Source organism: Miniopterus natalensis, chromosome 22 (assembly GCF_054644295.1).
Source record: "Miniopterus natalensis isolate mMinNat1 chromosome 22, mMinNat1.hap1, whole genome shotgun sequence".
Taxonomy (NCBI): domain Eukaryota; kingdom Metazoa; phylum Chordata; class Mammalia; order Chiroptera; family Miniopteridae; genus Miniopterus; species Miniopterus natalensis.
Window position 1 is genome coordinate 2,961,605 of NC_142102.1, and position 13,180 is coordinate 2,974,784.

Genomic DNA, 13,180 nt, shown 5'->3' on the forward strand with positions numbered 1-13,180 from the left:
AGAAGCTACTGATTCCCTAGAAATGTCTGCAAATGAGGAGCATGAGCGTGTCCAGAGGTCTGCACGGGGATCTGAGCGTGGCTGTGGCACTCACGCCCACGCGTCTCCCGGATCCCTGCGCAAAGGGCTCCATCCGGGGAGAGGAGGTCAGGCTCCCCAGCAGACACTCTCGGAGCGCCTTTGGTGTTTAACGAGGCTGTGATCTTACAGCAGTTGGCATGACCCACCAATGCCCATCTTCCTCACTCCACGACATGCTCCGCGAGGACCGCTCTGGCTGCCCGTGTAAGCCCAACGCCCGGCGCAGTGCGCCACGAATACCAACAGAATGAATGAATGCTCAACAGGCTTGTCCGTAAAGCAGAAACCAGCCAGCTCATTGCGAAACACACCCGTGTCAACAGCAAATCATTTTCTAAGCTGTTCTGAGTGATTTTTCATCGCCATTCAGCGGTGACTGCTAGGAAGAGACAAAGTGATCACTGTCATTTTTTGATAAATGCTTCTACGACATTTGATCTGCACGTGCAAACCAGAATATGAATTAGATGGGAAGCTCCTTTTTTTGAAAGCAAAGAATCTGATTTTCCTAATAGATGGCAGGTTCTTTTCAAAGTACAATATTAATAAAAAAAATAACCTCAATGTATTCAGGCAAAAAGCTGACATATAGAGGTCTGCATGCATACTTAAATGAAGACATGCCATCCAACCAAGTGGAAAAACTATAGTATTGGAACTGCTAAATTACTGGCAATAAAGAAGAGATTGAGACAAAAGGTTCTGTAATGGGACACCTTCAGATCGTCTCATATTGCAGCACACGGCACTCTCCAACGATGACCACAGTATGTCCTATGCCCCATGCTGTTTCTACAGTGTGATTGAATGAGCCCATGAGTAAGAGAGGGGAGTCCAGGTGCCCTCTCCTTGAGACTGGGTGGGCTTGTGACGATAGTGGAAGGGACGCCATGGGACGTCTATGGCTAAGTCATAAGAGGAGACATGGCTTTCACCTCGCCTTGGGACACTCACTCTTAGAACACAGCCACCACCACGCCACAAAGCAGTCTGGGCAGTCTATAAAAAGGAACCGAGGTCAGGGCCTGATGGTCCTGGGTGAGCTCCCAGGCACCTGAGTGAGCGGCTTTGGAAAGAAAAGGCCCCAGCCGAGGGACACCAGGTGACACTGTGTGGAGCAGAGAAGTAAAATCATCGACGATCACTGTTTTAAGCCTCTCCATTTCTCAGCATTAGATGACCCTGTGAGATTCTGGGCCCTGGAAGTAGGGGGCTACCATAAAAAAATCTCAAATCTCAAAGTTTGTGTCATGGGGCTTCAAGGAGGCCAGGATCAGGGCTGAAAGGAAAGTTTGGAGACACTGTCACATGCGGTAATGTGGCAAACAGGAAACAGCCTAATGACCTAGTGAAGAAGACTCCCCAGGCAGAACACTGGAAGTGTCGTGGCTCTCTTCTCATTTATGATAAATGCTAGAGGGCAAAGATGAGCTAGCAACTCTCGACCAAGGGACACAGCTACACAAACACTACCGTCCTCAGGAGTTAGCTCTGCGTGGGCCTTTCCAAGGGAAAAAGGAACTTTCTGTGCGTAAATATGGGAAAGCTTTGCTCAGTTTGCCACTGATTTTTCTTTATCGTAAGCAGCAGGTTGTGGCAACCTTTTACTATTTTGGGAGAATCTCATTTAAAAAATATATATTTTTATTGACTTTTCAGAGAGGAAGGGAGAGGGAGAGAGAGAAACATTGATGTGAGAGCATAACATCAACAGCCTGCCTCCTGCACGCCCCCTACTGGGGATTGAGCCCCAAACCCGGGCACGTGCCCTGACCAGGAATTCAACTGGCAACTCTTGCGTGCACCGATGATGCTCAACCGACTGAGCGACACCAGCCAGGGAGAGAATCTGATTTTTTAAGGATTTCCTGACCATGTGTGATTCCTGTCTGCAGAATGACCTTTGTGACAGAGGCACACACACCATAGTGGCTAAGGCATCAAGGCCGGAGCCAGACTCCCTGGGCTGGACTCCTGGCTCACCACTTGCAGCCTGTGTGTCTTAGGTGAGTCACTCAGCCTTCGGCCTCAGCGTCCTCACCTATGAACTGAGGACACCACCGCCTACGTCACAGGCTTGACAGGCGTAAAAAGAGTTAATTTTGGTCAAGTGCTTAGAATAGAACTAGGCACACAGGAAGAGCTATATAAGTATTAAGTAAATAGAAGTTAAAATAGTAATATTTAAGTACTTGTAAAAATAATGTTTGCTTCTCCTTCCCGGAAAAGGAGACGGCTCCTTCTTGGGAGCTGAAGTGCCTGTCCTCCTGGTGTTAAGGGTAAGAAAACTAGTCAATGGCTCACAGTAAAGGAGCCATGGGTAATCCACTGCTGGGAACCAGTCCTGGGCAAATGGATGGAGATCACTGGAAATCGCCACATGGCTGGGTCAGGGAGAGACGTGAGAACGCTCACTGTATAAAAGGATGTGCAGGGTCCGGCCGGTGTGGCTCAGCGGTTGAGCACTGACCTAAGATCCAGGCGATCACGGTTTGATTCCCGGTCAGGGCACAGGCCCGGGGTGTGGGCTCGATCCCCAGCAGCGGGTGTGCGGGAGGCAGCCGACCAATGACTCTCTCTCATTGATGTCTCTCTCTCCTCCCTCTCTGAAATCAATAAAGATATATTTTAATAAATAAATAAAAGAATGCACCGTGACCAAGTGAGGCGTATCGGTACCCCGCTGCTCCACGTGCGCAGACATTACCCACCTTGCCAGGTAGTAGCCCTGGGGTATTTTTTCTTTTCGGGAATATCATTGCGGGAATAGAAGGTTATACGCTCAAAAACACACTGTCCCAAAGATTAAAGGGGGGGGGGAGGGAGGCAGTAGCAGAGGGAAAGAAAGCTGAAAAAGAGAAAAAACGGACGGAAGGAAAAAACTCGACACACACGTGCACAATGTTTACGAGGTGCCTTAGAAAATTATCCCTACCCTGTTATATAACAACATGGGTTTGCCACAGGGGGCTGTCTCTGGGGGGACATCACACAAAAGAGTGTAATTTAAGGAATTATAACACTTTGGGGATGCATAAAAACTACAAGGTATTCATACTAATGAACTACAATGGAATTACGTAACAGTTCAAAGGGTTGTTAGTCTTTCCATTTGGGAAAGAAGCCCATCATTAGTAATAATTGGGCTGGTATAAAATAGGAAATCGGCTTTTGAAGGGTCTCATCTAGTATAAATTACAAAACCAGGGCAGCAGCGTAATTGGGAAAATCAAACATCCTAAACTCCCTCCTTTTGACATCGCCATTATTGTAGTTAAGATTAGACTAAACTTATTTGGATACAATATTTGTAAAAGTACACAGAGGCGCAAAACATTTTTACATAACCAAATTGAACAAAATAAAAGTAAAATAGGTTTATCTTTGGAGAACAGGTGGGTAGAGACTGGAGGTGGAGGTGAGGGTGTAAAAACAACCCCCCAAAGAAAACCCAAAGAGAAAGACTTAGCCCCTCTGGATGGCTCCGCACGATCTGACTCTTCCTTCCAGCACCTCCCCGTCTTAGGTCAACATCTGGAGTGGGTTTCCAATACCTCTTTCTTTGTTTTATCTCAGCTTTCCATTTTAAAATCCCATTATAAGCACCTTTTCTTTTGTTCCTCTTGCCTCTGAATTCCCTTCACAGGGACTTAGTACAAAATTTGTGAAATAAGTCTTACTTTATAAAACAAAGGCAGTTTCTAGCTTGCCTTAAAATATAAATCATGGGCCTGGCTGCTGTGGTTCGGTTTGCTGGGCATGTCCCATGCACCCGGAGGTTGCTGGTTTGATTCCCCGTCAGGGCACATTGCCAGGGTTGCAAGCTCGATCCCCAGTAGGGGGCACGCAGGAGGCAACCGATTGATGTTTCTCTCCCCCCTCTCCCTTCTTCTCTCTCTAAAACCAATAAAACATACTAAAAAACAACATTCAAATCAAAATACAACCCAGTCCTACCTTTTACACACTACTTGTCTTCAAAACCAATTTGAATAAATCTGTTTTACCCCCATAACATCTGATAGAACCACAATTATAGACACAACTCAGCAATTATGGATCTCTACAGATCCTAAGTAATAAATATGCTGGCACAGGGCAAGCAGCCGTTTAAAATATTTCACTTTATCCACAGAATGCAACTACCAACAGAAATACATCACAGACTGATCAAATTCTAAAACACTTGGCTAATAGGGTGTCCTTAAAAATTTGAATGTAGAAATGGCACAACACCTGGTGACAACTTTTTAGTTTTGGGACCTCTTTGCATTCTTAAAATTAGAGGACCTCAAAGAATTTTGGTTTCTGTGGGTTTATATCTGTATTTACCATATTTAGAAATTTAAAAATATTAATTCATTGAAAAATAACAGTAGTAACAGCAGTTCAAATACACGTTTATGAAAATAAAAAAGCTGGTTTCCAAAACAAAAAGGATCTCAAGAGTGGCAATGTTTTATATTGTTTTGCAAATATCTCCTAAGGTCTGGATTCACAGATCTGCTTTTGTATCCCATCTGCTGCACTGGCTCTCTTGACTGAAATGTGGAGAAAATACAGCTTCACTTGCATTTATGTGGTTGGAAAAGGAAGGAATATTTTAATAGTCTTTTCAGATCATTGTGGATGTTCTTTGATACTCCACCAAAACTCGACAAGTAGTGTGTTTTTTAAAGGCTACTTGCCATATGGGATCTAAAACCAAGTCAGTGAACTTCCTGTTCTCTTTCATGTTAAAACCCTCCGGTCCACCTTGCCCTATGAACGGATGTTTTACCCACGTGTGATTTTGTGACATTGTGCACTGGTTGTCTGGTTCAGTGGGATACGCAGATCTTCCAAATGTTGAGCCATTTCTTTACGATATCAAAAAATCACTTTAATACCTCCACTGATCTCAAAAAAAGCCTACATATTGGGAAACTGTCAATGTCACAGTGGCAAATACAAGATGTTCAAAATTCTGACTTTCACTTGAAACCTCAAGTTTTATGACTTGCCATAAATACTCTCAGTTGTTTTCCTTAAGATGCCAAGTGAACTTTATTCATTTTTAGGAAAATGTATGCCAAACACCCAAGACTGAAGAGCTATGGTTTTACTGTCAATCCTTCAGGTAACAATGGTACCACGGAAGAAGCTGCTGGTTCAGCTCAAATCGCAGGAGTGCTTTCCTCCATTCCGTCGCCTCAGTGTGCAGTAAGAACACTTTCAGATTCCATCCCACAGAATATTTAAAAAGATACACGTTCAAAGGGTAAAACCTAATGAAATTATTAGGAACCAGAATACTCTGTCTGGGATTGCCTGGTGGTGGAGAACAGGATGACTACTGTACCCTCTGGGGCCACAGCCCTGTTGATGCTGAGGGGCCACTGTCACCACCACTGCGCCTTTCAGCATCAGTGCAAATGTCAGGGCAGTGAAAAGGCAAATAAATCTTCATATAAATCACTGTTGACCTCACGGGCACCTAAAACAGTCCTGAGGACCCTTAAGAGTCCATACTGAGAAAACCACTGTTTTACATGAATCCAAAATCATCAACTCCGATCACATCACAAAAGCAGGTAATTGTCCCCTGGAAGAGCAGTTATTGGTAAGTTTTACAAAGAGAGGGACCCCAGCGACTACAGTGTGACTCCCCATCTTTCAGAGGGGGAAACTGAGACCCACAGGGCAGGGTGAGGGGAAGCCACCTGTCCAATTTATTAGGCAGGTCAGACACCGGGTCTAGAGCCCACTGGCCACTCTCTCCACCACCGGACTCAGCTGACTTGGCTGCACCTCTGGGCTCATCAGGATGTTGCACAGGAGACGTGTGCCTCTGAAGCCCAGTGGGCAAAACACTCCTCAGCCCAAGGGACCACAGACGGGATGTTCTTCATATTTTAAATAAAATGACAGAGCTAATGAATAGACTTCCAGTTTCAGCTCCAGCACGTAAGACCTTGGAAGTCATCACTTCCATCCTTACAAAGAGAAAGAGCTGAACAGACTAAAAATCCCAGAGTGAGATTTAGCTAAGACTACAGATCACTGGCCTACCCCACACCTGACCAGCATACCAACAGGGCAACAGTGAGAGTGCTGTAGGGCACAGATCCGCTGAGGACTGAGGGAAGCCCAAGGTCAAGAGCCCACGACCAAGGCCACCGGAGGAGCCTGAAGGCTCTGGCACCTACAGCTACAGCAAACATGACACACAGCCCAGCCCCAAGCCAGGTTAACATAAAACCTGACATTAAAGGCCTATTTATCTCAGTTCCTATTACCTAATACATGTCTGGCTTCAATAAAAAATTACAAGACACGCTAAAAGGCAAGAAAAAACACAGTCGGATGAGACAACGCAAGCATCGCACCAGACTTAGATACGACACAGATGTTGGAACGATCAGACAGGCAATTTAAAAGAACTAGGATTAGCATGTTAAAACTAAGGAAAATATTAGACGGTAACAGTAATATCTTGCCCATCAGGTGCCTTAATGAAGTAGCTTCTACAGAGGCAGTTTCCATACACAGTGAGGACAGAGGAGGATGTCACTGGCAGAGGTGACAAGCCGATGCCTCCAACAGCCTTGGACCTGGCTGCTTGTACAAGGTCTTTGAGCCCACTTGGCCTTTAGGTCATTTTCCTCTCCCCCACAAAGGGCAAAGCCTCCCAGTGAAGGGATTTCCTCGGCGGGCAGCACAGCGTGGCACCTCTTCTGCAAATGAGCTCGCCCATCAAACGTGGAAGCGGCCTCCTCCCCAGCACCGTCCTCCAGCACGAGCAGCTCTGACCTGTGTTCTCTAAAATTTTCCTCTGGCTTCCACACCACGTGCACGAGGCCCTGCAGGTAACCTGCCGCGGGCACGCTTTGCGCATGAGCACTCGGAAGCGGGCTTCCTCCCCAAGTGCAGGTTCGGCACCACTTCTCTCTGAACAAAACTCCAGGCATGCAGATGATTAAAATCTCCCCCTTTTTTTCTCTTTTCCCCATAAGGTGAAAAGTTCTTCCTAGTCAATGCCCGAGGTTCTGCTTTCTCTGGAATTTTTCTTTCTTTCTGAAAAGATTTCACATTCTGCGTAACTTCATCCATTGCTGACTAGGAGAGTTTACATTGTGGAGCAGAGAGATGGTAAGGGAAAAAGCACTAAATTATAATCTGAGTCCACAGGGTGAGTTCCATCATTATTTTTTTAAACATATCTTTATTGATTTTTTTAGAGCGAGAAGGGAGAGGGAGAGAAACATCAATGTGAGAGGGGAACATTCACTTCAGTTGCCTCCTGCAAGCCCCCTACTGGGGATCGAGCCCGAAACCCGGGCATGGGCCCTGACTGGGAATCGAACCTGCAACCTTTTGGTGCACAGGACAACCCAACCCACTGAGCCGCACCGGCCAGGGCAGAGTTCCATCGTCATTTCAACCATATCCTCGGGCTAAGCTGGATTTCTGGAACAGTCTACCAGGAATCCTTACTGTTTTCTTGCGCTTGCCCTTTTCTTGGGCACAAATGTAGACTTTCTCGTCTGAAACGGGCCCACATTCCTATGATCTTTTGCTCTTGACCTTCGCTAGAGAATATGCACCCCAGCCCTACACGCCAGAGTGTCTGTGATCCTCTTAGCTCCGTGGTGGTGTGCGTGCAGAAGCTGTGTACAAATTACTCGGTTTTCATGAACCATGTGCACGTGCACAACCCTGAGAATAGCACCTCCTGAAATTGTGTGTCCTACACACCTCACCTGCCTCACCTGAGCCCTGGGCCTGGTGCAAGAAGCTGTTTACCTCCCGACCCGGAGCCTTGGCCCTCAATGGACCTCCATCAGAACGTCCGCTCCTGTGTTCTCACTGCCATTTCTGTCATCGATCAGGCCTTTGCTGTTCTCTGTTGTTGTCTCTTTATTGTATTTGTTCCACTTTTTTTTTTTCCTTTCAAGGAAAACCACTAAAAGAACAGAAAGTGGCTTTTTATGGACGCCACCAACTAAGCAGGAAACATCTTCCCTTCTGCAGACAATCCTCATTCTTTGGGTATGATCCTTGGCTCAGTTAGCTGGGCTCATTGTTCCTGGGCACAAAGGAGCTGCTCCTCCACTTGGCCGGCTTGCTGGAGGAATTCCAGCCCTTGTGGAAGGCAGAGGTTGTCAGAAGTCTGGCTGTAGGTGAGCAGACAGCAGCTCTTCATGGCTCCTCCCTCCGTTCACGATCAACAAGACACCAGAAGACACTACTTTATAACTAAGTCACTTGTTCTGCCCTTTTTATGCAATGTTTTTACAGCAAGTTTTCTAAAAACCCCCAGTAGCTTTTAAATTTCCGGATTATGATTTTCTTGGGCTCTTCCAATTTAAACAGCCTGCTTCTAGTTGAATGGTGCAATGGACAGCAAAATGGCCCTGAATAAAGTCCACTTCTGCTGTCCTTGTGCCTCCGGAGCTGGAGTCCTCAGATCAGAAGCCAAGAGCCCGGTGCCTGGAGCTTAGACCTCGGTGGTGTCGGAGGCTGGAGGGAGCTCACAGGTTGGACTAAATGCTCCAACTACCCTACCTTCCTCCACTCCGGCTTTCTGTAGACAGCTCTCCAAAGACAGCCAGCTACAGTGGGTTCTCCTAGCACGTAATTATTCACCAGCCAGAGAACTCGTAATAAATACTGCACCAGTGAAGCGGAAATACTTTGCTTTTGGCAAGAGACACCACCAGAGAGTCAAGGAGTAGTGAGTTATGTCGAGGCACCTGAAGATGGTGACTAACTGCAGCCTTCAAGAGACACAGGGTCCTTCCGCCACATGGGGTTTGCTTGGCTGCCACCTTTCTAAGATCCAGTCACTCAGCCAACCCACACTCACCAAGAGCAACACGGTGCCCACTCCGTCTTGTGCAGGGGAGACCTCAAGCACCAAGAGACATCCCTGTTGGTTTTTCTACTTGCCCGGAATTTCAAAGGTCCATGTGAACCTCTTTTAAAAAAAGATTTTTTTATTGATTTTTAGAGCAAGAGGAAGGGAGAGGGAAAGACAGAAACACTGATGTGAGAGGGAAACATCAATCAGCTGCCTCCTGCTTGCAGCCTACCGAGGATCAAACTTGCAACCTGGGCATGTGCCTTGACCGGGAATTGAATCAGCAACCTTTCGATGCCTGGGTCGCTGCCCAACCAACCGAGCCGCACCAGCCGGGGCCATGTGTACTTGTTTTTTACCTCAACATTCTTGCTCTCCAGAATCATTGAGGACTGGGGACGAAGGGGCAGCTCCCACCTCCCCACTGGCTGTCTCCATACGCAGACTACACACAGTCTATAGAGTTGAAAATAAGAGGCCCGGGTAAAATGAGACCCAAAGGGGTTCACTCTGCTGGTAGCAGCTCTTGCTGTCCACCCAATCTCCTTTAATTAAATGTTTTATTTTAAAAAACCCCGACACATATAGCACTTAAAATGTACCGGGCCCTGTTTTAAGTGAATTATAAATACGAACTCGTTTAATCTTCACAGTAAGCCTATGTATAGATACAATTATCCTAATTTTAAGATGAGGGCACAGGCACAGAGCAGTCAGGTAATCTGCCCAAGGTCACGACTAATATGTGGCAGTTAGGGGCCTGAGCTTGCACGGCCTAGCTCTAGTCTATGCTGTTAACCAGGAAGCAAAATGGTTGTTTTTAATATATCTTTATTGATTTCAGAGAGAGGAAAGGAGAGGGAGAGAGAGAGAGAGAAATGTCAATGATGAGAGAGTCATTGATCGGCTGCCTCCTGCACGCCCGACTGGGGTTCGAGCCCACAACCCGGGCATGTGTCCCGACTGGGAATCGAACCCTGATCGCCTGGATCCCAGGTTGATGCTCAACAGCTGAGCCACGCCCGGCCGGGCGAGGGAGCAAAATATTTAACAAAAGGGGTGGAGATGTTTACATACATAGCATGCCTTCCCAAAGGCAGCCACACTAATTCAACCAAGCGTCTCTAGTGTAGAAGCTAAAACAACAACAAAAAGACACCCAGAACTTATAATGAAAGATACACTTCACAGGCTGTAATTCCACGGCAGAATCTGCACCTCAAGTTCAAGAGCAAAAATCTGATCCTTCACGGCACCAACACCCCTACCAGTCCATCACGAAGACTGCTAGAAAATGCATCGAGAATCAACACTTGAGATTTTACTGCGATCTCTTCCTAAAATGCAGCCTGGGTATTAACAGTCAGGGAGAGCTTTCTACAAGGAACCACCTACCCGACGGCCCAAAACACCTCCCCAGGCGGGCAGACCTGTGCTGCAGAACACAGGGGCCCTGCACTAGGCACCTGCAGCCACTTCAACTTCAACAGATACAGTGAAAATTCAGTCTCTCGGTGGCATGAACCACATAACAAGTGCTCAGCAGCCACACGGGGCTAGTGGCCACCATACTGGATGGCGTGGAGAGAGACCATCTCCAATAACACGAAGTTCTAGTGCCCGGGGCGAGCCGGGTCCCGAGTGTGACTTCTTGTATGCTTTAGTCTGGAGACACTTAGTCGTAATAATGTCACCTTTTCTTCCTTCTAAATACACAAAATTCAAACTAATTTCATTTCTTCGAAAGAGTTTTAGTCCCAAGTTCAGTTTCAAGGAAGAGAGCGGGTTATTTATAATCAGGTCAAGTATACCCCTTACCCCCAAGCACCTGGCATCCAGAGTGTATTGTTTCCTGAATGTTAAAAATCGGGAGGAAAGGGGGATTCAGTAACAAGCACAGCAGAGAGCAAACTCTAACATTTTTTTAAACACACTTTGGCTTTATGTTGGATGTTAAGTTCGGAGACACGCACTCGCCTAGTCACAAGGGAGCCGGGTAAGAGGATGGCTCCGTCCACACACACTAATGCCCCTATCAGGAGAGCAAGACAGACCCGTGCACCGCGACACAGGTGGGGCAGACGCTTCCAGGCTTTTTAATGGAAAAACCAAAACAAGCACCTGCACAAAAACAGGTCGGGTACAATGGGAAGCCAGCACCGGATTTTCCACCGGTAGCGAATCTCTCCTCATGACAATTTCTAGCATCCTGCACCTGATTTACTGGGCTACTTAGGAGAGTAACACTGCCGTCCCCTGCCACGTGGGTTCACACTGTGAACGGCAAATGTGAACAACAGCTTAGCAATAAAAAAGGCACAGAACCCAGGCGGCTTCCACAGGTAGGGCATCTAAGGTCCAAACGTCCCCTAATTGCTCCACCTGAAGTCCACCGCAGCCTGAAAACTGTGTTCATGCCCAGTGGGAACCGCCCTGTTCTAACACAGATCTTCGTGGATGAAAAAAATCCTCTTTCTGTCTTTTTTTCAATTTCTTCTCACCCTGACTTCCCGCTCATATTACTTTCAGTAACACAACGGGGTTTCTACGCACTCTTGTGATGGCAAGCCCTTTTTATTTCCGACGACTGAGGTATTACTTACCAAGCAGGGCTAGTAGGAATCACGAATGCCTGATTATTTTTAGTTGCAAAAAAACACCTTAAATCCCTCAGAAGGTGCGACTTTAAGAAATGCGATAACAGGAATAACTGTGTTACCTACTTGTGACTTCCTGTAAGAAATCCAAACACGGTCGACCATTTCCAGAAATACTTAATGAAACAGCCAATGGGGTCTGTCCTTCATAGTTCCTCGTGTTCGTGTCTGCTCCGTAATTATACAACATCCGTGCACACAGCACATCGTCTCTAAGGGCAGACAAATGCAAGGGAGTCTGTCCGTCTTCCAAGCGCCCCAAGTTGGTGTCCGCTCCCCTCTGCAGGAACATTCGGCAGTAGGAGTGGTTGCTCTTGATCACGGCGTAGCGCAGCAGGAAGCCGTTCTGGATGTCGATGTTGGCGTTGTGGTCCAGGAGGATCTTCACGCAGCTCGACCGCTCCCGGATGATGGCGAGCTGAAGCGGGGTCGTACCTTTGTCGCTGAGCGGGTCAACCTCGGCCTTGAACTCCAGCAGCAGCCGGACGAACGAGTCCCTGCCGTAGTGCGCAGCCACGTGCAGGGGAGTCCAGCCGTCGTTGCTTTTCGCGTTGATGATGTCGCCCCTGTAGTCAGACTCGAGCATCAGGCGTGCGATGCGGGCCCGGCCGTGCATGGCCGCGTAGTGAAGAGCAGTGAAGCCTCCGATTAAGTCCTTAACGGTGGGGTCAGCTGGAGTGAAAACCAAAAGGGGACCGTGAGCAGGCTCAGAGACTAAAACGTCGAGCCCTTACCGCGGCACAGCACGCTTTAGCCAATTCTCATACAAAATGTGAAATGATTCAACACTGCAGCGAACATCAAGCACCTCTTTACTCAGTTTAACTGAAGTTTTAACGCAAAAGGAAGTTTAGTAGAAAGCCGTGAACTCGGGCTAACAGAGTATTTAAAAGATAGACACGAAAAACAGAGTTGAGGCCACCACGTCCCGTCCTTGCTAACTGAACCAACTGCTTTGGCTGCTCAAGCCCCCCCCATCTCTGTATTGTTTCGTGTTTCTCTTGGGCTTTAACTTTTTGTTTTATTTTCTCTTGTGCTTCTTGGTTTTAAGGAGAAGCATGTGTAGCAACATCTGCTGTTCTAAATTACGGATGTTCTGTGGTCTGGCAGACTGTGTTGTTTTAGGGTGTATTAAGGGAAAAAAAAAAAAAAAGGTTTCTCTGTGGTCTGTAAAAATTCCAAAGCATGTAAGATATATGTTAAGTGATCTGGATGAATCAGGTTTTCATAAGATAAAGGTCTATTCCGAATGCTGAGTTTTACAAGAACTTCAGAATCTATAAGAATTCAACAGTACGTTGTGTGAAAAATTGGAAGGAACCTCAGCACTGTGTAAATATTATTTTCTACAGCAGTTCCAAACCCTGTCCTAAACAGACTGATTTCGGGGGGGTGAAGGGGGAAGAGAAAGAAAGAAACAGAAACGACAGTGATTTCTCTGCTATGTCACTCCTCAGTCATGAACTTTGTCACCTGCCCCACCTCCTTCCTGAGCCATGGGGTAGGTTCTAAGTAGCTCTCATCCCACGGGCCTTCCTGGGCACTGTCTCCCATACTATGTAGGTCACTTCCTGGAGGCCTGCAATTCCTTGTGAAGATA

The 13,180-nt window shown here is 46.9% G+C and overlaps 1 protein-coding gene across 3 annotated transcripts in view; it reads right to left on the minus strand.

The window, feature by feature from the left end:
* ASB7 (ankyrin repeat and SOCS box containing 7) overlaps positions 1–13,180 on the minus strand; it is a 35,906-nt gene that overhangs the window by 4,910 nt on the left and 17,816 nt on the right. For all 3 annotated transcript variants that reach the window (XM_087829073.1, XM_016200396.2, XM_016200381.2), the window contains one exon: positions 11,647–12,252. In XM_087829073.1, coding sequence (XP_087685199.1) covers positions 11,647–12,252 — 606 coding nt within the window. The remainder of the gene's footprint in view (positions 1–11,646; positions 12,253–13,180) is intronic.